The sequence below is a fragment of the Nycticebus coucang genome, chromosome 2 (assembly GCF_027406575.1).
Source record: "Nycticebus coucang isolate mNycCou1 chromosome 2, mNycCou1.pri, whole genome shotgun sequence".
NCBI classification, from domain to species: domain Eukaryota; kingdom Metazoa; phylum Chordata; class Mammalia; order Primates; family Lorisidae; genus Nycticebus; species Nycticebus coucang.
Genome location: NC_069781.1, coordinates 123,372,732 through 123,397,365, shown reverse-complemented (window position 1 = coordinate 123,397,365; position 24,634 = coordinate 123,372,732). Strand labels below are relative to the sequence as shown.

At 45.8% G+C, this 24,634-nt stretch overlaps 1 protein-coding gene across 2 annotated transcripts in view; it reads right to left on the bottom strand.

The window, feature by feature from the left end:
- SLCO3A1 (solute carrier organic anion transporter family member 3A1) overlaps positions 1-24,634 on the bottom strand; it is a 273,335-nt gene that overhangs the window by 14,267 nt on the left and 234,434 nt on the right. For both annotated transcript variants that reach the window (XM_053581751.1, XM_053581752.1), the window contains exons 8-9: positions 11,341-11,516; positions 5,914-5,978 (exon numbers count right to left, since the gene is read on the bottom strand). In XM_053581751.1, the coding sequence (XP_053437726.1) occupies positions 5,914-5,978; positions 11,341-11,516 (241 nt within the window). The remainder of the gene's footprint in view (positions 1-5,913; positions 5,979-11,340; positions 11,517-24,634) is intronic.

Genomic DNA, 24,634 nt, shown 5'->3' with positions numbered 1-24,634 from the left:
CCTATTACACTCCGACCCAAATTACAGCGATATATATTGCAGTGAAAAAATTGCAGCGCTGTTTAAGAAAATTGTTTTGTTTTCCTGAAATCTATTAACAGAGATTAAACCTCAGGGCCTTGCATCTTGGCTATTTAATTCACTCCCCTAGTTGAAAAGGCTGGGCCCACTTACATTCTGTGGTTCAAACTTAAAAGGTAAACTGAAAGGCTTTTGTAAGAAAAATAAATTCACATTCCTTTTGGGGACAAAACAGGAGCTGAAAATTACTGCCATTTACATTTAAAGGCAGATAAAGAGGATATCTGTTCCTCTCTAGTGTGCTTGCCAAGACTTGAATTCACCATGGACTCTATTCAACCTGGTGGAATCACTGTTATGTCCAGCCAACTAGAGAGGGATGTTGGAATGTATATTATCCTCAAAGGATTAGTGAGTTTCTCTGCTTTGGCAATGCCAAGAAAGGGGTTGGGTTGTTCATATCAGCAAGCATCTTCCAGGAACCCCTGACTGACTGCAGAGGGTCCATGGAAACATTCCATGTCTCCTCAGTACAGGTAAGAGAAGCAGATCTTGGGTGAAGCGGGTCATCAGACACATTGCTGAGACAGCCTGGCACATAGCTGATGCCTAACAAATGCTTTCTGAATGAACCCATAAATGACAGGTAGGTGGAAGGGGTCCTCCATGCACCCCAGCTAGTGTCCTGCTCCCTTGCCCCTCTCACCCGGGGTTCCTGGGCATGCTGACTTTGTCCAAATTATCATTTCATGCGTTCATTTCTCCATTTGCCTACACACTTCCTTCTGCTTAGGATGATGTTCATAGCAATTCAACAAATGTTTGATAAGCCACATCAGGAGTTTCTAGAATGTACTTTCTTAGAGTAATTCATCAGCCACACAAGACCCAGGGACAGTCCACTCAGGAATGACACCTGTGTGTGGAGGTGCACCCCAAGGGTGACCTTGCCAATGCTTTTGCCTAGCAGACGCCGGTGGGCAGAAAGTCTGTGGTGGCCTGGTGGAGGAAAGCCCCACCCTCCCGATGCCCTTGAGACACCCAACCCGTTGTGTCTTATCTTATTCTATTAAAGACTTCCCCATCGGCCTAACCCCAGGGGCTCAACATCGACCCTCATCTGAGCTTCTGCTGGTTTGATTTTGCTTTCATTTAGTCAAATGGTGGGGGCTCAACAGATGCTGTCTCCTCTCTATGCCTTTTATCTGTCTGTGCCTTTCAACCTGTTCCACTCTAGGTCAGCTGCTTCTCACTTCAACACTTCTGATGAGTTGTCCTGCATCTGGCCAGAACACCTTGCTCCCAGGCTGATCTCCCCAAAGCAGGATTCTGAATGTATGTCCCCTCTCCCCTCTGAAACACTTACTCACTCCAAACCAGCAACTAATCAGCTTGGAGTAAGGTTGATTACATTGAAATTCGAGGTCCTCCATTGAGGACCCCGAACATGTGCTTCCTTCTCCTACTGGAGCTCCTGAAGGCAGGACACGGCTCCTACTAACATGCAAACCCTTTGTGGCACCCAGATGGTGCCTTGGACATAGGAGGGCTCAGTGCATATTTCTTCCTATTCATCCAATTTAGTCTAACATCCTGGCATGAAGTCACCTGCAGGAGCAAGACTCTAGATCAGACCCATAAGCAGATGGTTTACCCACAACCCACAGAGAAAGGCAGTGACCAGGCCATTTGCAAAAAGGTGTAGGAGTTTGGACTTGGCTAAACCAGGAATTCTGCTGCGAACAGATCATTCAGCGCACTCTGAGTCGACTGACCCTCTCCTGCTCTGTGGCCTCCTGTCCAGCTCAATTTTGGCCACTGCTTTGGTAGACATGAACTTGTTCATGTAAGTCCATATCCTGGTCTTTGAACGACATGTTCTCAACATCAAGGCTGTTCATCTTTGTTTCTCTGGTCAGCTACACCCTGAGTTTTGCCATCTCTCAGAAGTGCACCACCTCTGTAAGCTCTAAGTGAGAGGAGGCGGCTTTGGGCCACAGTTTCCAGGTCTCATTTTCTACTCTCTGTCCTACTTTCTCCCATCTCACCTCTTCCTTACCCAGCCCAGCCCGGTGGTGCACTCTGTTAGCCCCACTTTGATCCTCCTCCTCAACTTCTTTGCTCCACCCTCCCCCTGCCACAACTGTCACTGGACCCCCCACCCACGTTTCTGCTTCCACTGAGGGCTGCAAGGGACGCGCTTAGCACCACACTGACCATGTGCAGCCCCAGCCCTCTGCACTGAAAGCAGCAAGGCTTTCGCTCCACTGCCCTCTTTCCCTACCCTCCCTGCAGCCACGTGCTGGCAAGTGTGATCCTTCCGTGCTGCCCACCCCTGCTTCCTCACGCTCGGTCCCTGGAGGGCAGCACACTGGAGACGGCCTCTGTGCCTGCATTGTCCAGGACCATAGCCACTGGCCACATGTGGCTACTTAGATGAAAACCAATACAAACGAAAGTTTGCAGAAGCCACATTTCCAAGTGCATGGTAGCCACATGTGGTGGTTCTGATATAGAACATCCCCTCATCACAGGAAGTCCTACTGAACAGCGCTGGTCTATACCTGCTCCCTATCCTGCCTCAATAAAGAATTCCCCTGTTCTTCATGAGATCTGTCCTTTTTTAAAGAGTTATCACCATGGATCCCTCTCTCAGGGACTCCAGTCCTTATACTTCCACTTGGAGGATCAGCCTTGAAGGTTCTACGTTACTATCTCACCACTCCACCTTCCTCCGCCCATCCTGGTGGCACCGTCTCGGCATACGCCCTGTCAGCTACTCTGTTGTGCCAGCAGATTACTATTTGGCCCCTGTGTTCTCCACAAACAGGGCAGGTGGGGGCCCTTTCTAAAGTACACAATGGATCTCAGCACTCCCTGGTTAAAGTCCACCAAGGAGCCCATCCATTTGTCTTAGAGATAAAGCTCAAACTCATCAACAGGGCTGCAGCCCTTCCTGACCAAGTCCCTGATCCCACAGGCCCCAGTCGCCCTGGGCCTTCTGCAGCCCCCAGACATGCTGTGGCCTCTGCTCATTCCCGGCTTTTATCCCATGAATCTAAACTCCCTCCTCTCTCTGCTCTTCTGTGCAATTCCTACTCCTTCTGCAGGCCTCCGTGTAGATAGCACCCCCTTTCTTAACCCATTGCTCCTGTGCTGAGGCAAGGTTGGGGCCCATCCATGCATTCCCACCGCACCTGTGCTGACTTCACTGTGGATCTTGTCATGCTAAGCTGTGATGCCCACGTTGTATCCCCATCACCTACACGGGGCGGGCACAAAGGCTGACAATGTCATGGAAACTGACGCCCTCCCTGTCCTCTCATTAATTATAATGGTGGTTAATCTTACTGGGTACCACAAGCAATGGACTTAGGCCTAGTTAAAAGATGAAATTGTGTCATATCCTTCCAGAGCAGGATTTTCCAATCTGTGATTTGTGGCCCATAATGGGCAATAAAAATCAATATACCAGATCATGACTAACTTTTTCAAAAGCATAGAACAGACCAGAAAATTTCAGTGTGTCCTACGTATTCAGGGTATTTTTTTTCATGGAATTTTTTGTGTTATCTACACATGTGTATGTGTGTGTTGGGCCATAATGCAAAACGTATCTCTTTTCTCTGGATTACAGTCACAGACGTTGAAATAAACACTTCTAGATGATGGCTGGTTGATTATGCCTGGGACAGACGTTCAAGTAATGAAGCTGCTTTAGAGCAAAGCATGATGATCTTAAGGGTATCACATTACACGTGCCTCACAGTCTTCAGTTTTGCCTTCAAATGCCCTGTCATTTTCATTCACTTTTCAAAAATGTCTTGGGTACAATTTTTTTTTTTTTTTTGCTGGCCATGTTGAGTCCTTGTTGAGAGGTGTAGAGGCCTCCACGCAACTCCAAAGATTGTGGGTGGGGATGGTTCTTCCCTTCCCTGGTCAGGACAAGAGGACTCTTATGGACAAAGCTGAGGTCACTTACCTGAAGATGGTCCATGGAGCTTGGAATACAATCTGTGCTCTAAAAATGATAGCCTGTTGAGTGAATATTCATGTGGAATGGTTGTGCCATTTTCAGAAATAAGGGTCTCTAACACACTAGTTGATATCTATCCATCTACCTACCTACCCATGGGAGCGGGAACATGTTGAAGCATGCATATTTCACCCTCCCCAATCGTGGGAGAAAAATAAGCACAATTATAACATTTTATAGTGGTAGTTCTGCAAGCCATCACAGATGCCTACGAAGGCTCAAGTGTTGTACTTGGAATTAGTGTGAACGTGTTTTAATGGGGGCAACTTTACAAAATCTAGCGTATTTCTATTTTCTATGACACAGAAAATGAGACAATACCACTTAAGTTCCACATGTGTACCCAGAAATATAAATTGACAGTGGCTGAGAGGATGCTGAGGCCTTCTCAGGCGTAGCAGGAACGATCACAGTGATAAGTTAGAAATTATTTGCTACAGACAGAGAGGGGAGGCGAGAAGAAACATATGCTATGTTTGCCATTCCCTAGGGAGGACTTTTAACTTATTAATGGATCTAAGGATGAGTTTCTTCTATCATATATTGATTATATATAATTATATAGAAATTAATCTCATTATAAAAGTAATAGAAATAGATAGTATATTCATTCAAAGATTTAAAACAAATTTAGAAAATATCATTTATAACTTCATTACTCAAAGACAATAACTGATGCCATTTTGATGTCTATCTTTGCAATATTTTTGCATGGTTACCTATACTTTTAAATCATTTGAGTATATATATTATAGATCTTTTTTCCCCCTCTTCACATATCACATGTCCTTCCTAAGTCTATAAATGTTTTTCTTTCCAAAGTATTAAAGGGAAACATACATCCTACCGGGATTATACAGGGTGAGACTGTTATCACTGATTTTACTAATTCCCTGTTTTTGAACATTCCAGTTGTTGTCAATTTTTCACTTTTACAAATATTTTATAAACATTTCTATAGTTAAGTCTTTGTGCTTATCCATTATTATGGACTTAGACTGAGGAATTTTATTTTGACTCCACAAAGATAGGCCATGGTTATTTCCCTTTCTACAGTCAGATGCCATTACTATCCATTACAGAAAACTATTGTCCTATTAGTCAAGAAAACAAATTATCCTATCTTGGCCTTGAGAAAGGAATTTTCACTCATGAAGCAACTGTGTGGTCTGGCAAGAGAAGGGTGGGCACAGCTGGGAACGGAGCTGCCCGACTGGCCATTTCCAGCTTCATCTCGGCCAATGCACAGGTCCGACCCTGGGTGAACCAGAGACTACTGATCTTTCCGTTTGCCCATCTTAAAAATCAGGGGAGTTCGACTTTATTCCTTCTAACCAACCACACTTTAGAATGTGGGTGCCCTACAGCATGAAGGTCACATCTGCCACATCCTGGAATCCCAAGGTAAATAAACTAAATCAGTGTGGAAAAATTTAGAAGCTGCACGGTTTCCATTTGCGAGGCACTGGGAGAACGCCTTTCCCTCCCAGCTGGCAGCCCCGTACATGAAGCATTTCACAAGCTGCTCCTGGCTTGCTTAATGAGGGTGCCAAATTACACCGCCAGGTTTTTTTCCCTCCTCTGTTGCCATCACTTTCCCTCCTTATGCGATGAGAATTCAAGGTGGCATGAAGATAAAAGGGGGTATACAGGAGAGCTCTGTGATAACCAGGGGGTGCCTGACTTAATGTCTAAACTCAGAGCAAAATTTTCAGACCTGGGAGTTTTTCTTGTTTACTGATAAATTTCAAAGGGGAAAAAGACAAACTCAGGAAATGGGATAATTTCACTGATATTTACTCACCTGGTAATAGGCATCCAATTCATTATTGAGAGAATAAAGAGATAATACGTACCCAACAAACGGAGGAGGAGAAAAAGAACTCCCAGGGCGTAAGACTTGAATTCAGGGCTGACTGTCCTACATGCAAAGAGATGAAGAGGAAATAAATACAAAACAGATTCTTATCACTCCACTTTAATTAACAGACTGCAGAGTCATTTGCTGCTGTCCATCAGAGCTCTTTGGAAAATTACTCACAGTGGTTTTTTTTGTTTTCTCTTTTCTTTTTCCTTTCCTTCCTGCCTAAAGACTGAAAAACAACTGCACCTGCAGTGCCAAGATAAGTTTAGGAATTTAACCGTGTTTTTAATAACTAGGGTTAACCTTTTCAGTCAAAAGACAGAATACAAATTTGGTCGTAAGGTCTACATTTAAAGACATTTTCCTTTTGCTGGGATGATGAGGAAGCATCTGAAGTTGGTGGGGCCTCTTAAGTATTACAGAAAACATCAGTTGAGAAAATCATTCCCCTTATGCTTTACAAACAGGCTGAAACCATAAGCATCTTTGCCATTCTCAGGTCATTTTGTGAAATCCACTGGACTAGCATGGTTTGATGACCTTGCCGGACTGTTTGGGAAATAATCCATTCATCTGTATCACACTTCAGGACCTTTCCCACTGGAAAGGCACCTCCATATAGAAATGGTTCTTTGGTTTGAACTGATCCACAAAGTCCCCAAGAGTGATCTTCTCACGCATTGTCTAGAATTGTGGTCCCCAATCACTGGACTGGTACTAGTCCTTGGTCTGTTAGGAACTGGGCTATACAGCAAGAAGTGCAGGGCAGGTGAGCGAGCGACCTTTCTCTATATTTACAGCCTCTCCGCATTGCTTGCATCACCACCTCAGCTCCACCTATCAGACTGGTGGCACTAGCTTCTCATAGGAGTGTAAACCCTACTGTAAACTGTGCATGTGCCAAGGGAGGGATCTAGGTTTCCTGCTCCTTATGAGAATCTAATGCCTGATGATCTGAGGTGGGGATGTAGCACTTGGATCATCCTGAAACTATCCCCCCAGTCCCCGTCCATGCAAAAATTGTCTTCCATGAAACTGGTCCCTGGTGCCAAAAAGTTGGAACCCTCTGGTCTAGAACATTTCCAGAGTGTGTCATTTTCCAGGATGAGAGTGACAGCAGAGAAGGGTTTGGAGAAGATGATGGATTCCAGAGAGATGAGTCCACAGAGTGGGTAACACATCACCTTTGTAATGCCTCTTACTCTTGTAACTATATTTGTTCAACACTTGCCTTCTCTCTTCAAGGCCAAGAACCACTTGTGTCTTGTTCACAGCCATGACCTCAACCCCAGCACTGTGTCTAGCACCCTACATGTGCTGGGTGAATGGGTGGGAAGATGTCTCCCACTTACAACCAAGGGCAGCCCTACGTCTGGCTTGGTGGTGAAGGAATGTGAAGGGAGAGACGTTTATATTTGACTGACCACATGTACATGTGTCTCAGGTCATCTTGAGCACCACTGGCAGAGAACCTTCCTCTATCTGTTCCTATCATGAGTCCCTAGCACACAGAGCCAAGTAAGCACTCTACTCTTCCCCTTGCCTTGCCTTGCCTAGGCTTAGCACCAGCCAGTCCAGTGTGGCTGAATTACCAAGACGACCCACCAGATGCATAGAGGGCCAGCAATTAATTCTATAGAAAGTCTAACAGGACATTCAGTGCATGGGATATTTTATCTACCTGTGGACCTGGGAGATGAGAAATTTTTCTATTACGAATATACATATTCTTAAATGCCCCCAAAGGTCATTCATCCAACCATCCAATGGCATCTAAACAATGAGCTACGTGGTTGAGCCTTGGGTGGGCATGTCTTTGGGATGACAGAGGCCAAAAGAAACCATCATTCTAAAAGGAGGTGGACATATGCTATGGCCTGGATGTGTCCACCCCAAATTCACACATTGGAATCAAACCCCCATGGTGATGGTGGGGCTCTGCAGTACTGATTAGATCATGAAGGCTCTTGGTGAAGAGAATCAGTGTCCTTACAAAAGATACCCCAGAGGGTTTCCTTGCCTCTTCTGCTATGAGGACACAGGTGGAAGGCACCATCTATGAACCAGGAAGCCCTCACCAGACAGAAGACCTGCCAGTGCCCTGATCCTGGACTTCTCAGCTCCTGAAACTGTAAGAAATAAATGTCTATCGTTTGTAACTCACTCCGTCTCAGTATTTTGTTACAGCAGCCTACATGGTTTGAGACAGTATAGTTTTATAATCTTTTTTTAAGATCTTCAGAAGAAACTAAAAATGTGCTACTCTTAGAGAAATACACATTTCTTCTCAGTTAAAAAGAGTGCAGTACAGGCAATAATCCCAGGGCAGGAGGTCTCAGTTTTCGTTGAGTGATGGGACACAACTATGGCTGATTATTCCTAATAATGTCCATGACGAGATCAGTGTCTTCAGACAGAAGCAGTCTTTAGAATGTGCATGTTATGAAACCCAAGTTCTTCAAAGTTGTGATCCGCTCCAGTTTTTGCACATTCGTTTGAAGGTACCAACTTGAAAGACACATAAATAAAGGCAAATTCTCCTTTTCAAGAAAACAAGACTGGAATAATGAGCTAGAATATTTATCATTTGAAACTTCATTTCCTTTTAGCTATCATGTCACCAGGAACAAAGTGAGCAAGGGGTTAAGCTCTCCCTTCATATCCTGTTGGGAAACTGGTTTCTTATGAGAAGAATCATCCTTCCCAGCTCTAGTTATAAAGAAACAGAGCAATCTGTCTGAACGTCATTGGAAGGTCCAGGCAACACAAGGGATAGAGTCTTAGATCTATGTATGCTAGTTGTGTGACCTTGAGAACACTGCTTGATCACTCTGAGTCAGCACAGAGCCTAGCAGGTGTGCAGAGAACGTCAGCCCTTAACTTTGCTTCCAGGTGTTCTGAGCTCACTTGTTGGCAGGTATGCTCCTGAGAGCGGGTCGATTGCTCTGGACATTTGGACTGCAGTCCAGACTGTTTGTGCTCCTGTGGCTGCCTGGGACATCTGTGATGGCAAATTGGACCAGGAAGGTGATGGAATGAAGCCCTTTCTTTGGCCCTCTCAGTATGCTCAATACATGAGTAAGTGCACAGCTTGGAGTTATGGGCCTACGTCTCTCAGGCCATCTGTTGCTGACCCATGTAAAGGGAGAATTAAATTCTTCCTGAAAATGTCTGAAAGCTGTTTATCAAGCTGAGATCTGGAAGTGATTAGTATTTCAACAGACTTTGAGCATTTGGTCATCAGTGACTGCCACTAGTGAGTGTATCAAAGCTGGGTTTTTGCAGGGGAGTCATGGGGTGAGAAAAAAGGGGACTTATTACTGCTAATGGTCTTGAGGACCATTTCTCGTGCTTCTTGGCGCCTTTTGTGTGTGGATATCACAATGTAAAGTCATGTGAATTTCTAATAATGAAAAATAAACTGCTTATAAGGCAGCCACCCAAAACCTGTAAATGAGATCTGATGGGTTTTGTCCAACTGCATATTACAATCATCTTCCCTAAATAGTTTTAAATTCAATAGTTCATTTCATAAACACTTTCATATTCTTAAGAATTTTCATTATTCCATTGAGCTATAGTACCATAATTTAACTCACCATTCCAATTCACGATTTTCTGCTATTATAGTTAACGTTGTAATAAAAATCAGTCTGCAATGAGCATTTTTTTTTTCTTATAGAGAAGTATTTTCTTTAGATAAATGGCAAGGGGTAGCATTAACTGCATAAAAGGGTATGAATATTTTTAGGGCTCTTAACCCACGTTGCTTTCTTGAAAGGACTCATGGGTTTTTCAATGCCACCGGCAATATGAGATTTTACTAGTTTTGCTACAGTTTGGTAACCACTGGGGGTAAATTCTTTTTTTTTTTTTTTATTGCTGGAGATTCATTGAGGGTACAATAAGCCAGGTTACACTGGCTTTGTGGGACTTTACCTCACAATCGCATTTGTGAGGTAAAGTCCCTCTTGCAATCGTGTCTGGCCCCCAAAAGGGTGGCACACACCAAGGCCCCACCCCCTCCCTCCTTCCCTCTCTCTGCTCTTCCTTTCCCCACCCCTCCCTCCTTCTTTCTCTCTCTGCTCTCACTGGGGGTGAAATTTTTAAAACTTAGTAGATATAAAATAGCAATTTGTTATCATACCCTCAAACTTCTGTGTATTGACATAGCCTTGCTAAGGACCTTTATTTAAAAATTTTATTCACTTTTTTGGAGACAGTTTCACTCTGTCACCCACAGCAACCTGTAAGTCTTGGGTTCAAAAGATCCTCTTGCCTCAACCTCCTGAGTAGCTGAGACTACAGGTGCCTGCCACAACGCTATGCTAGTTTTTTCTATTTTTAGTAGAGATGGGGTCTCACTCTTGCTCAGGCTGTTCTTGAACTCCTGAGCTCAAGCAATCCACTGCCTCAACCTCTCAGAGTGCTGGGATTATAGGCGTGAGCAGAGAGAGGGAAGGAGGGAGAGGGTGGAGCCTATAGGCGTGAGCCACTGTACCCCTTTTAGGTAACAGAAGTATTTTGTATAAATCCTCTTCCGTGGGAGTTTGTAGCAGAGACCAGGAAATGGAGGCAGGCAGAGGCTGGATGAAGAGCTGGTGACAGATACTGGCACAGAGTACTTCCAAGCATCTCACTCCTACTTTTATCTCCAGCCGCTAGTATAATTTGCTCACTGCATTCTGATCAGTTTTGCTTTGTGTGTGGTGTGCCTTCCAGATACAGATGGGCAGTGACATATGGTTTTTAGTCTCCCCACGCCAACCTAGGTAACTTTGTAAATGATACAGGTTACTCAGAATATTACTAATGGTTCACCTTTAAAGGCACCACATCTGTACCCCAGGACAGATCCACAGAGGTAAGTAGAGTCACAGGTGGCCGCCTCCTGTCTGTACAACAGCAGTCACTGCTCGCTTGCTATGAGCCACTCTGCACACGCTTCCACTGTGTCTGCCACACACGTGGTCTCAATGGGTCCATGCCACCAAAAGAGGCACGTGGGTCTAGTACTATCACCTCCCATTACAGACCCAGAAACAAGTCTGGAGAGAAATGTGCCCAAAGTTACACAGCTTGGCAGGGCAAGGGCTGCGTGAAGGGATGTGGCTAGTCTGTCTAAGGCCATATTCATTTTACTCCAACACTGCTCCCTGGGAAGATCAGCGCAAGATCCTTTTTCAAATCACCTGCAAGGTCCATTCCTAGGACATGAAAGTGCTGTCTTCTCCAGCTTTGCTTCTTCCCTTGGCATGAGGTCCCTGTCACCCGTAGATACATCCTATCCGTCTAGAGAAGCTACATTCCCGGCTGCAGTCCTACCCCGCCTGGCTTAGGAGACCTGCAGACATGTGCCCCGTGGGAGAGGCTGGGTGAGGTTTGCTGCCAGGCCCTCTGGGCTGCGCTGACAACTTACCTGATGAGGATGATGACGGAGGGCGTCTGGGCCATGGCCCCGATCATGCTGCAGATACACATCACGCACAGGAAGGTAAGGAAGGCCTCCTGGCACCCAGGACTGGGGCATTTTCCGGGAACCACGGTTGCGTTCTCAGGGGGAACGGTGGTGAGGCATGCACAGCCCGTGAGATTCTGAAAGACAAGCATTCAGTCCTTTTACCTGGGGGTATCTCCAGTACCTGAGTGCAAAGCCATCCATCAGCTGAAGCTGTCACTGCCTGATTATGCATTCTGTGGCGTTCCATTAATTAGGCCTGAATAAACGAGTTAGCTTTTTAAGGAGGCTGCAAAACACATGCAAATAAAGGAATATTTATGGGAAAGAGAGCTGATTTCTCTGTCTCCTGTGTGCTTCGTTTCTATTCTCAAGAATCCCTCAACAAGCTGCACCACAGACAAATGTGTCTCCCCCAATACAATTAGAGAGGAAATTGCACTTCCACAATATGATAAAACATTGCCAAATTAACATTGTAATTACTTGCCAATTTGTCCTCTCTTTTATGCAGTTATAATTACACTGAAGTGTATTAAAAGAAGTCAGGTAACCGCGTATTGTTACTGGTTCTGTGTCTGATGTGGCACTTGGAACAAAGGCTGCACGTCACACGCACAGTCCCTGGGAGGCCAGGAGACGGGGAAAGTTCTCCAGAGGCTGAGGAAGCTAAGACAGCTAAGAGAGGCCAGGGAGCTGAGAGCAGCTCTTGGGAAGCACAGCCCAGCCTGGCTAGACACATTTATTAATATATGATCAGAGAAGAAGAAGAGTGACTCTATTCCATTTGATCTTCCGAGAGGATTCTGGCCCAGCCGCCCCTGTTCCCAGGCACAGGACCTCGCTCACACCACCTCAAGGAATTTCTGATGGCACAGAGGGAAACAGGGGTGGTGCCCCTCGCCAAGCCAATTAAGGTTCCATAATAATGGAGCAGAGGCCTTTAATGAACATGAATTAAAAACAATCATAAATGATTCATAGCTTTCCGTTTCAGGGCCCCTCAGCAGCAGAGCGCACGCCCAGGCTAATCCTCCCAAGGGTCAAACAAATCTGGGAACCACGGTTGCGTTCTCAGGGGGGACACCTCCTCTCCAACTTTTTTCTTTCCCCAGAGAACATACTTATGGGTTACGTTATTAAGCCACATGGGATGATTTCAGGGGTGTCTGAAAGCCTTAATGGGTCCCCACCACCAACAAAGTCAGTGGCTTGGTATAGCTGTGTTCCCCCCGCCCCCCAACAAGGGCTTTTATCTCTGGGGCAGGAATGGGGGAGACATGTGTCTGGGCTATACCCTTTGACCTAAGTGGCCTGTCTGGAGCAGGTGCCTTTGTGAAAGTGGGCAGATTATAGTGTGGGGGTGAGGGGCACTTATCATAATTCCCAGAAGAGGCTGAGCTCCTGCCCCCCTGCCCCTTGCCACATACCTCCTCCTAGAGACTTCTTAGCTCTTCCAAACCCAGTGCAGACACCACCTCCCTTCTCGACAACCCCCGACTCCCAGCCCTCCTCTAGGTCACTCCACACTCATGCAGAGACCTTTACCCACCTCCTAGAGGGGCACAAGACTTCCTGTGACAAATGTTTTCCTACCACAGCAATGTAGTGGGTGAAACTTAGCAGACAGTTTTACAACCCCCAAGTGACCAGGTTGTCCTCCCCAACTTTAACTAAAAATGCCACTCCTCACCATCCCCAGGAAAGGAAACTGCTCCCTCTCCAGCCCAGCTGTACGTCAGGCTTTTCTAGCTGTCTGCACTCATGCCCTGCATTGCTTCCTTTCCTCAGCTCTCAGCTCACTCCAACTAGCCTGGCTTCTGTCCCCACACATGTGAACCAGATGCTGTGGAGCTCTCCAGTGCCCCCCACCCTCCCCAGGGCTCACATGCCCCTTGCAGCCACCCATGGGGCTGCATACTCCCAATGCCCCCTTTCCCTCCCTGGCTGCTCAGGGTTCTCTTTGTTGCGTCACCCCCTCTCCTTTTCCCCACCTAGTGTCTCTCGTTCTACTTTATTTATGGTCTCACCTCTGTAGCTGTTCATGACTCCTAAATTTTACCTCTAGGCCAGACCCCTCCCAGATCTACTCAACATGTCCCTCCCCAAGGCTCCACACGTATGTTGTGGTGTGCAGGCTGAATCTAGGGACCAAAGGCCTGTGCTCAATCCTGGGACCCTGTGCAGGCAACAGTTCCCGGAGTTCCTTTTGCTGCCCGAGTGAAAGCTGGCCAGGAGGGGAGGAGGGCTGACCCTTACAAGGCAGAAGTTGTAGGAGACCAGACTATGCCACCCCAAAATATGCCTCTTTGGCATAAGGTGTATTTTTGAGCTATTTTGAGAAACTACAGCCTTGGGAGAACCTCTGACAACAGAGAATCTGCCTTTTTGTAAGGAAAATTAAATTTTTAAGGGGGGCGGGTCTCCTCTTTGTACCAGGGAGAGAACAATAACTAAATCCCAGAGACTCTGACTCCTCTAGAAAACACTTCTGCAACCCCCCATAACCTGCATTGCTGCTGATCCCCTGGGACTGGCCTCTCCCACACCTGTCTTTCTTGGTTTCAGTGGCCCATGGTATTCAAGCCTGAGCTCTAAGCCCATCTGACAGTCTCTCATCTCTCTGGTTGTCTCCTGCGTATCCATGAAGTGTACACATTCACAGACCTCTGTTCTTGTTAATCTGTCTCATGTTACAGGGGTCTGTCCCAACTGAGAACTACAGGGGATAAAGTTGTTTTCCTTTCTTCCAGATAGCAGATAACCCTCACCCTCAGAAGGTCACACAGTCAGGCACAGATTGAACACCCATGGAGGTGCCCAGCAGATACCCGTCTGTCCCAGCACTCCCACTGGGCACCTGCTTTCTTTTCTGCCTGCTCTGCTGACCAAGAGAGGCCCAAGTCCTCCTCTGGTGACCTGGCTGCAGACCACTGATGAGGTTTCCCACATCTCAGGGCCCTTGTCAGGGCTCCAGGAGCAGCCACAGCAGCACAGGTGTGTGGGACATCCTGCTAAGTTCCAACCTGCCTGTCTGTGCCAGCGCCCCCGGTGGTGTATCAAGGAATTGCTTCTGCTTCTTCCAAACACATACCGGAACTGTTTTCCTGACCAGACCCTAACAACTACACTTCTCCAGCCCCAAATTTCTTTCCCTCCCTATCTCTGGCCTTAGTAACAGCACCCTACTCACTCACCAGGAACCAGAAGGTAATTCTGTGCCCCCTTCTACCTCTGCAGCAAATCCATGTTCCTCTGGACTGTAAGGCTAATGAAGATAGAGACCACTGCAGCTCTGTTCCCTAATTTACCCCAGCCACACGGGACAGGGCTGGCGTATGGCAGGGATTCAATACACAGTAGCTGAGTGAATGAATGCCCAAGACCTGTTCATTTTACTGTACCCTAAAGCTCTCTCAAACCCTGCCCCCAACCTGCCATCCTCCTCTCATTACTGCAATGGTCTGTGAAGGAGGAGAGGTTTGGGAGTGGGGTCCTCAGAACCACATGGACTCAGAACCAGTGGTCAGGTATAAACAGGGACCAGGCCCTTCAGGGGTGGCTGGAGTCTTGTTTGGCCCAGTGTTCCAGGAATGGAGTTCTCCCTTAAGTCTCTCAGGGTCACTCAGGAAAGTGATGAGGGCACTGGGACTTCCAGGGCCAGAACCCTCTGCACGAGCCATGTGATCAATGAGCTTTCTTTGTTTTAATATGTAGTCTGCAGCTGCTACCCACCTCTGCTCTTATCTTTGCCCCAGACCTAGGCTCTGGTTCAATTACATCACACTATATGAGAGAAATGTCTTGTGCCCGGCCCTTTCCTAGCCTAAGAAGTGGAAAACGCCTGAAATGAATGCTGGGATCCCAGCACAGCTGGAATGGGATAAAATAAGGTATCTTTATCTCAGACTGTAGCTGAAACAGTGACTGTGCAGCCCTGAGTGAGCTAAATGTGTTCATGGAGCCTATGATCATGTGAATGGCATGAACAAACATGAAGCCACCATGGGATTTGTAGCCAAGACAAAGGGTAGCAATGTTACCCTTTGAATGTTTGTATTCGCCCCCGCCCAAATTCATATGTCGAATCATTAATGTGATGGTATTAGGGGGTGATTAGGTCATGGGGATGGAGGCCTCATGAATGGGATTAGTGCACTCATGCAAGAGGACCTAAGAGCTCCCCTGTACCTTCCAAGCCAGAAGGCACCATCTACAAACCAGGAAATGGCCCTCTCCAGACACTGCATTTGCAAGTACCTTAAATCTTAGACTTCCCAGCCTCCAGAACTGTGAGAAATAAATTCCTGTTGTTAATAAGCCCCCCAGTTTATGGTGTTTGGTCACAGCAGCCTGAGACTGCTGTGACCAAACACCATAGACTGAGATAGGCAGCCCCAGGTTGAAAGGACAGGACTGAGGCATTTGTAGCGTTTTTCACGCCAGAAGAAGAGAAGCTGGAGACCAGCTTAGGACAAGTGAAGACATCTGCTTGTTGATGTCTGAGAAGAAAAGCTGGAAATGGATGGCCCACCCCACCCATCAAAGGTGCTAGGCAAATCAGTATTTATTTATTCAGATTTAAATCATTCAAAAAGAACTGTGGGAAAAGGCTGGGGAGGAGGTAAGTCAGAGTGATTGGACAAGGACTTGGATGCATTTCCTATTCCATTAAATCAGTCAATCCCACAGGAATGGCAGGGGTAGGAGGGTGGTTCCATGGTATAGGAGCAGGTTGAGACCTCCCTGCAACCTCTCCAGCAGGGAATCCAAGGGAAAATGCTGAGGTTGTCGTCAGATGTTAAGAAATGGAAAGCTCCTTCATTGGGGCTCAGAGGATACAGCAGCACAGATCTGCCTGAGCGCTGTGTTGAGGGAGCCTGGGGGACTCTGGGTGCACAAGATGGGCAGGCTGTGAAGGGAGAGTCTTCCACTACGATGTCGGAGTTGTGGGGAAGCGCTGCAGATGAGGACCAGGCTGTCTCACCTTTCCCAGAGCACAAAGTTGGAAGAGATGGGCTTCACCAGTGGGGTTTTATACTACAATACTCAAAGAAAAAGGCAGTGGGGTGCATCCCTTTACCTGGTATGAACTGGGAACCCAAGCAGAGAACCCTAGACCCACCTATGCACTGTGCAGTAGGAAGTTAGAAGAGAGAGAGTGAAAAGCCAGATGTGAGCAACATGATCCACTTTGATTCAGGAGCTGACAGAGGTTGGGATCCTAACTCTCATCTCCTCTATAACCACAGTTCCATCTGGCCAATCCAGAGAGTAGGTGGATCTTGGAAACTGCCGAGCGTAGACTATTATGGCCTGAATGAAGTGGTCCACTCCCTGATGCTCACTGGGGCAGCCCCCAAGACGGCTGTTAAGAAAGGAGACCAGATTCCAGGCTCGCGTATGATCTCTGACCCGGCAAATGTTTTCCATCCCCAGTTCTAAGTATCTTCCCAGTTTGCCATTCTCTGGGGAAGAATGCAATCCCCGCCGCCTCTAGGAGAGGTGAGTTCTCTGCCTGGTGTCACAACTCAGGGTGGCAGGATCTTGCTGTACAGTTAGTACAAGGTACTGTGATCCCTTATGTTAATCCGGTGATCACTGTGCTCACAGAGTGGGTCTGACAAGCTCAGTGACCTGGAGGACAGAGTGGAGGGGCCTGCAAATTCTACTAGAATTTATCCAATGGAAAGACTTGCCCAGGCACAATGAATCACAATGTGGTTTGTAAGAGCTGAGGTTCTGCAGCGATCTGAATGCCATCAACAAGGTCTGGCTACCGAGATTCTAGCAGGTCCATGTGATGGAGAATAACGTGGTAACAAAGGCAGGAGAGCCCACTTTATGTACTACCATGGAAATAACACCACGATGATACACTATCAGCTAAAAACCCACACAAAACAAAAAGGGTCAGAACAGGGTCTTAAGTGTGCAGTAAAAAATCCAGAAGGATATACATGAAATCAGTTACAGTAATCATCTTTCTGGAAGGTTGAGAAGTAGGTGAACAGGGGACAGAAATGAAAGGGAGAGTTCTCACTCCCTTTTTATAGTTTTTAGTTTTTGAATTATGTGTTATCTATTAGAGTTTAAAACTCTAGAACATTGAAAAAAAAAAGAAGAAAATCAATGAAAGAACAGTGAGTCACTGAAAATTGCACTCCTGCTACCCATTCAGTCATTAATTTAAATTGAGAAATGTTTCCATTCACACGCAATGATGGGAATAAATAATGACAATAAAGCCGGAGACCACAAAAATAGAAAATTACTCCCTGGAATCTTGGATTCATTCTCTATTGATGAAGGGAACGGTCAGCATGTTATTTTGACAGCTCATATTACAGGAACAAGATACTCATCAGCAGTGTTTCAAAAATACTGGCAAATAAAGTTTTTTTTTTTTTTTTTTGGTGGTGTGGTAGTTCTGTTTTTCCCTTCATTCGATACTGATGGATTGATTCCTATTAAATTGCAAGAATGAAGTGGAGTTTTAAGCTGAAAAGATTCCTTTTCTAAGGAAATGGTGTGGGGATGATGATACTTGTATTAAGAACCTGCTGTGAAAGGCCTTTTCCCTTTTAAGGTCACCCTAACAGTCTAGCACACTGTTTTTGCTTTTCTGGAAAAGCAGTCACGTTATCAGGGAGACATGGCAATTCCTATTAAATGTTCAGAAAGGGAGTCTGCCAGACAGGGTGCTCCGCCCTGCTTTTGACTATGAGATCATTAGCATTTTGCACCTGACATCCTTAATAACCGAGAAGGCAAAGGAATGGAGATAATGCCATAATAGAAAGGAGCATCTTCCTTCAAATGACAACATGTGAGTCCTAGACATTCATGGATTCTTTCATGATTCTCTGAAGTTGCTCAGACATTCTCTGGTCATTTATTATTGTCTTTTTGTAGTCATATTCTCTTCACCTCATTGGCTCAACCCAAGTTGGTACTTCCAAGCAAAGCCCTCAGATCTCATCACGAAGGGCACCAAGGGCAACCTACAAGCCCAAGGCAAAGGGGATATTGAAAAATCGCAAGAAGAAATAACTCTCTTTCCTCGTAGGGTCAGAGGCTGATAGATAATGGCCAGGGAGAGAAAGTCTAAGATGAAAGCAAGACCCCCCATCCACCTTTCACTCCCATAATCTGCAGTGCAGGAGCAGGAGCACATCCTGGCAGGGCTTAATTATCTCCTGCAGAGAGGAGGGAAGAGGCTGTTCTCAGAGAGCAGAAAGGGCCATTCTCTGCTACAGCCACCTCAGGTAGGAGACAGCCGGCAGAGCACAGGAAGGTGAAGGGTGTGACCACAGCTCGGGAGGAACACTGGTCCCTTCATCTCTTTCTTCCTCCAGCTTTCTCTTTCCTGACTCCTGCCTGCATCATGAGGTCCAAACCTTCATGCCCCAATTGATGTACATTCTCTGTTAGAACATTCTTCCCACTAGAATGTCTTTCCATGCCTGGCCACTAGATAAACCCATTGCCCCTCATGATGAAGGCCAGGCTCTGCCATGACTGCCCCGCCCCCCCAAAAATGCCTATGACCTCCTTCCAGCCCCGCCCCACCCAGGATGAATTTTGACCCCAGCAGGCAGGATGGTGCAAGTTCACTAATGTGTCTACACAGCCACTTCCTTCGTTCAGAATGCAACCACCTAAGCTTTAGTGTCGAATATTTTTGTTTAAATAAGAAAAGCTTTTCCTCATTGGAAAAGTGATGCAGGATCATTTTAGTTCATTTTGAAACAAAATTTGAACGAAATACATAAAAATTAATTTAGTCCCTAACCATCAGAGAGCGAATGGCTCTCTATCCTTCCAATCTTCTTTTTATGCAAAGATACACGTGTATTAAGATTTTTCTTTTTCTTCACTAAAAGTGGTCATAGTCTATATATTGCTTTGTAATGTGGTCTTTTCACTTAACTACATTGTAAGGCAGGTTGGGTGTTGCTTTCGGGCACTCTCTTATACATAATTCTATTGATAGGACAGATTTACACCCACTGCACAGCAGTGATTTTTAACTGGTGTGCCGTGGCACAGCATGGTGTGCAGCAAACATTTTTAAAGCTCATGAATTAAATTATTTTCAAAATAAATTCAAAGCACAATAAGTATAATTCTTTTACTTTTTTTTGATCAACATAATTTAAGTGGGCTGTGGAAGTTTCACTGTAGGTTCAAAAAACGTTGAAAAACACTGCTTTATAGTAAACATGAGCTCCTTACCTTATTCACCTCTATGCTTATAATGCCTCCCACATGCCTGAGGTATTTTAGATGTCCCAGTGGTGGTAGCCCAGTAGGGTTTGATTTCAGAACATTCACGAGTCCCTTCTGACACGCCTTTACAGGACCAGGTTACATGAGAGGGTCCGCAAACTCTAAGACTTTGGGGACGAGGCAGGAGACTTAAGTAAGTAAAAGTGATTTAGGTATAAGGCATGGCCAGGGGCGAGGAAGGAGAGGGATAAGTAGAGAGCAAACATCGCCGGCTGCTTCTCAGCGGCAGCCAACCACTTCCCGGCTGGGATGCAGGTCCCAGGTTAGCTGTGTTCCAACTTTTTTCAGACAGGCCAGAAATCTAGATCTGTGTATAAAACACTCACAACAAATGCCCAGTTAAAACTTTGGTTTAGCCCACAGTAAGTGCATCTTCCAGACAGGTCTGGCCTACACGCTGCCAATTTGTTCCTGGGGCTGCCATATGCTGAGATGACACCTCTTGGTTTCTATAATGTGCAAACACAATTGTGGTGAGAAGGATACATAGTCAGTATCAGCTCAGAAGCCGGCCAGTCTAGAGCAGTGATTTTCATCTGGTGTGCTATGAAAAATTTTAAAGTTTAATTAACTTACTTTCAAAAGAAGTTCAAGGCACAGTTAAGCGTATTCTTTTTTTTTTTTACTCTTTTTCAAAATCAACATAATTTAAGTGTGCCGCTGAAGTTGAACTCTAGGTTCAAATGTGCTATGAGGAAAAAAAGTCAAGACACTGCTCTAGAAAGATAAAATTTCAGGACACATTTCGTTCCTTCCACAAGAGCAGGATTCTTGATTGGGAGTGCTTATACCCCCAACAGCAATCGGGCAATGTCTAGAAACATTTGTGGTTACCAGAACTTGCCAGAAAGGGTGTCTGGTGGGTAGAAAATATTGATGCCTGGTTTTACTCTAAAACAAAGAAATCAAAATATCTGAGAATAGGGCTCAGGCTTCATATTTTAAAAGTTCTCAAGTGATTCTAACAGGCAGCCCGGGTTGAGGCCTGTACCACTGAACAGTGAGTTCCCTGCATGCGTCCATAATGAAGTCATCCTCCTCCCTTGAACCTACTTTCACTCAAACAGGTGCTCAATAAATATTTGCTGCCCAGATGGGAGGACAGATTAGCCACCTATCATTAGTACCCTGTAAACTGCTATGTTCAACTGGTATTGACTTTCAACATTCTACGGGTGGCTGACAGATGCTCCCTCCCATCCCCGCCCACGTCAATTATTCACTACATCAAAAGGATCCAACTTCCAGGATTCAGTCAGCAGCATGCTAACATGCTTTCTCTTGGAGTGATTACTTCTGAAAGCGAAAGGTACAGAAACAATCTGGACAACATATTCACATCAGAGGAAGCTTACAAAATTAACTCGCAATCTTTTCATCACTCCTCCTGGTCAAATGCAATGAGAAGAACTAGAAATTGTATATTCAATGCCGTCCTGGATGCTTCCATTGCTATCAGTCAAGGAGATGTGAAATAATAAACAAAATCCAAACCAGGGCAGGAAAGAAAGTCTAGCGTCCTAACACTAACCAGATTTCTCTATAATCAGAATTATTTGATGGGTGACTTATTCACATCTAATTGAATAATGGAAAATTTTCACAAGTCTTGGTGGAAGCTATAAAGTGATTAGAGGTGAATAAGGATAAGATCTTTAGTATTGAAATCGGGGCCATCCAATTTGCCTGCCTTTCCACTGCTATGTAAGAGGGTAGAATTATCACTGGGCTCCCTGAGGTCAGCACAGGGCCTGTAGCCAGGTGGTAAGGAAGCCTGGGGCCTTTATCCAGAGTCATTGCTGGCACTGTGCAAGGGCTGACAACAGACTCCCTGTCCCTGAAGCCTAGCGAGGGAGACATCAGGGTAAACGAGTCACTAGAACAGGTGGGGTAAAAAGCCTTACTAGGCAAGAAGACGTGTAACAGGAGTTCACAGGAAGGGCACTAATGCAGGCCTGGAGGACAAGACCAAAGGGCAGACAGCTTCCCACGGTGGTTAAACAAAGGCTGAGCCCTTACAGATAAAATGGGGAAAACATCCAGATAGCAGTGATAGACGTGCAAAGGCCCAGGGGCAGGGAGGGAGAGGCATGTTGAGCTAACTCCAAGAAGTTCCACTTATCAAGTGGCTTTTTTTTTGAGACAAAGTCTCAAGCTGTTGCCCTGGGTAGAGTGCTGTGGCATCACAGCTCGCAGCAACCTCAAACTCTTGGGCTTAAGCGATTCTCTTGCCTCAGCCTCCCAAGTAGCTGGGACTACAGGTGCCCACCACAACACTTGGTTATTTTTTTGTTGTCGTTGTTGCCATTGTTGTTTTTAGCTGGCCTGGGCTGGGGTTTGAACTCACCAGCCTTGGTATATGTGGCTGGCATCCTACCCACTGAGCTACGGGTGCTGCTCAAGTGGCTTTTCTTTTTTGAGATAGAGTCTTATTATGTCGCCCTCGGCAGAGTGCTGTGGTGTCACAGCTCACAGCAACTTCAAACTCTTGGGCTTAAGCGATTCTCTTGCCTCAGCCTCCCAAGTAGCTGGGACTACAGGCGCCTGCCACAATGCCCGGCTATTTTGTTGTTGTTGTTGTCATTTGTTAGCAGGCCCAGGCCGGGTTCGAACCAACCAGCCCTGGTGTATGCAGCTGGCACCCTAACCACTGAGCTACGGGTGCTAAGTCTCAAGTGGCTTTTTAAGGGATTAGACAAGGTGGAAGGATGAGGATGGAGAGGGCCAGACATGGGCAGCACCCATAGCTCAATGGGCACCAGCCACATACACTAAGGCTGGCGGGTTCAAACCCGTGAACCTCGCCTGGGCCAGCTGAAATCAACAATGACAACTGCAATAACAACAAAATAGCCCAGTGTTGTGGCAGGCGCCTGTTGTCCCAGCTACTCCAAAGGCAGAGGCAGGAAAATAGCTTGAGCCCAGGAGTTGGAGGTTGCTGTGAGCTGTGACGCCACCGCACTCTACCCAGGGCAACAGCTTGAGACTCTGTCTCAAAAAAAAAAAAAAAGCTCAGAAAATGCTAAATAAAGGTCTATCCACTGAGGAGAGGAGGTCTAAAGAGGTTTTCTCAGGCAGAATAAAAGGGGGGGGATATTAAGATATTAAAGGGGGGGATATTAACAGTTTCCTTGCATCTGGGCACTGTGAGTCTGGGGATATAGGACTCCAGGCATCTCTGGCTGGTGGGATCTGCCTATCATCACCCCTGAGAGGATACAGGGAGTCAGCGAGAGACTTCTGGACCCCAAGAGGAGGACTAAAACAGTGGAAAACCGGCAAGTGGTCGCGTGTGTTCAATCCGTCTAAACCCGGCCGCAAATGTAAGTTCAGTAGCAGCGAGACTGCAAACCAGAAAGGCCTTACCTGTGAACTGTTTTGGTGTCTTTGGACTTGGCACTCAGCTGAACTGCCTTGGGGAGAGCCTGAGCGGGAGTGCAGAGAACTTTGGCCTTTCTCTGGGGCCCCAGTCTGAGCCGCTAAGCCAGACGGAGCTAATAGTGTTTGGCTCTGGGTCACAGGCAGCCATTGTGAGCGATCTGCCCCGGCAAGCTCCTCCCTCAGGGTCGCAGAGCTGGAATTGGGTGGGAGCTGGTAACCCAGCGACCAAGTAGCCTAAGGGCAGGGTCTGAGCTGCCTTGCAGCCCTAACCCTTGGGGACAGAGGGAGACCAGTTTTGACACACAGGGTAAGTGGATAGCCACTTCAGCAGTGATTCCAGCGACAAGCACTTCCCTGAGAAAGCTTCTGCTCAGTAAATGAACAAGTTCAAAGTGCCTTTTAAGTGGGCTGAAGAGAGATTTAGGGTGTCTACCTGCTGGGGTTTGAGAAACTAGCAGCCTACAGTCGTATCAGAACTGTGATTAACATCTCATACCCCAGAAGACCACGTGTTGCCCAGACAATATTCAATAACATATACATACTGCTTTGTGTTTGGTTGTGTTTTTTTTTTTTTTGGTTTGGTTGTTTTTTTTGTTTATTTTGATGTTGTGGATTGTTGTCTTGTTTTTTAACTTCAACATTTTCCATACAGATCCTTTTTCTTTCTCAATTTTTCTAGTTTAATTATAATTTCCCATTGCTGCCTATTTCAATAATTAGAACTTCATTTTGTTAGTGTTTCTACCACTATTATTTGCTTTTTCCAGCCAATTTTATCCCGTAAAGTTTTCTGTTTGCTTGTTTTGGTTTGATTTATAGCATTTTTGTCTTTCTTCTCTACTTGGTGGAGGTGGGGTACTGTGTCTGATCAGGTTAGCAAAGAGCTGCTGACCTCAAGGGAACCACCCCACTGGGCACCCCCAGAAGGTGGTTTTTTTTTTTTAAGGTTGTATCAAACTACCCTACTGTACACTTATATTGCTCTGTCTCCCTCTTTCTGTGCCTCTCTTCTTTTTGTCAATATTCCTTTTACCCAACCCCTCTCCTTTCTCTATTTTTCTTTTTTTTTTTTTCTTATCACTTGGTCCTCCTTTCTTTCATCCCTCTTTTGCTCTTAAACCTTCTCACCCTTCTGGTCCTGTAACCCTTAGTCCACAGGCACAAAAACTTAAAGAGCAAGAAAGTGAAAGGAAAATTAGGGCAAGGAAACAGATAAAAGAAATCACCCATGAGGAAGAATCAGCAGAAAACTCCAGGCAACATGAAGAACCAGTCCAGAACAACCCCGCCAAGGGACCATGAGGTAGCTACTGCAGAGGATTCCACCTATACAGAAATGTTAGGAATGACAGAAAGGGAATTAGAATACACATGTTGAAAACAATGAAAGAAATGATGGAAACAATGAAGGAAAATGCTAATAAAGTGGAAAATAACCAAAAGGAAATCCAAAAACAGAATCAAATCAGAGATGAACGATATGAAGAATATAATAAGGATACAGCAGAGCTGAAGGAACTGAAACAGTCAATCAGGGAACTTAAAGATGCAATGGAAAGTATCAGCAACAGGTTAGACC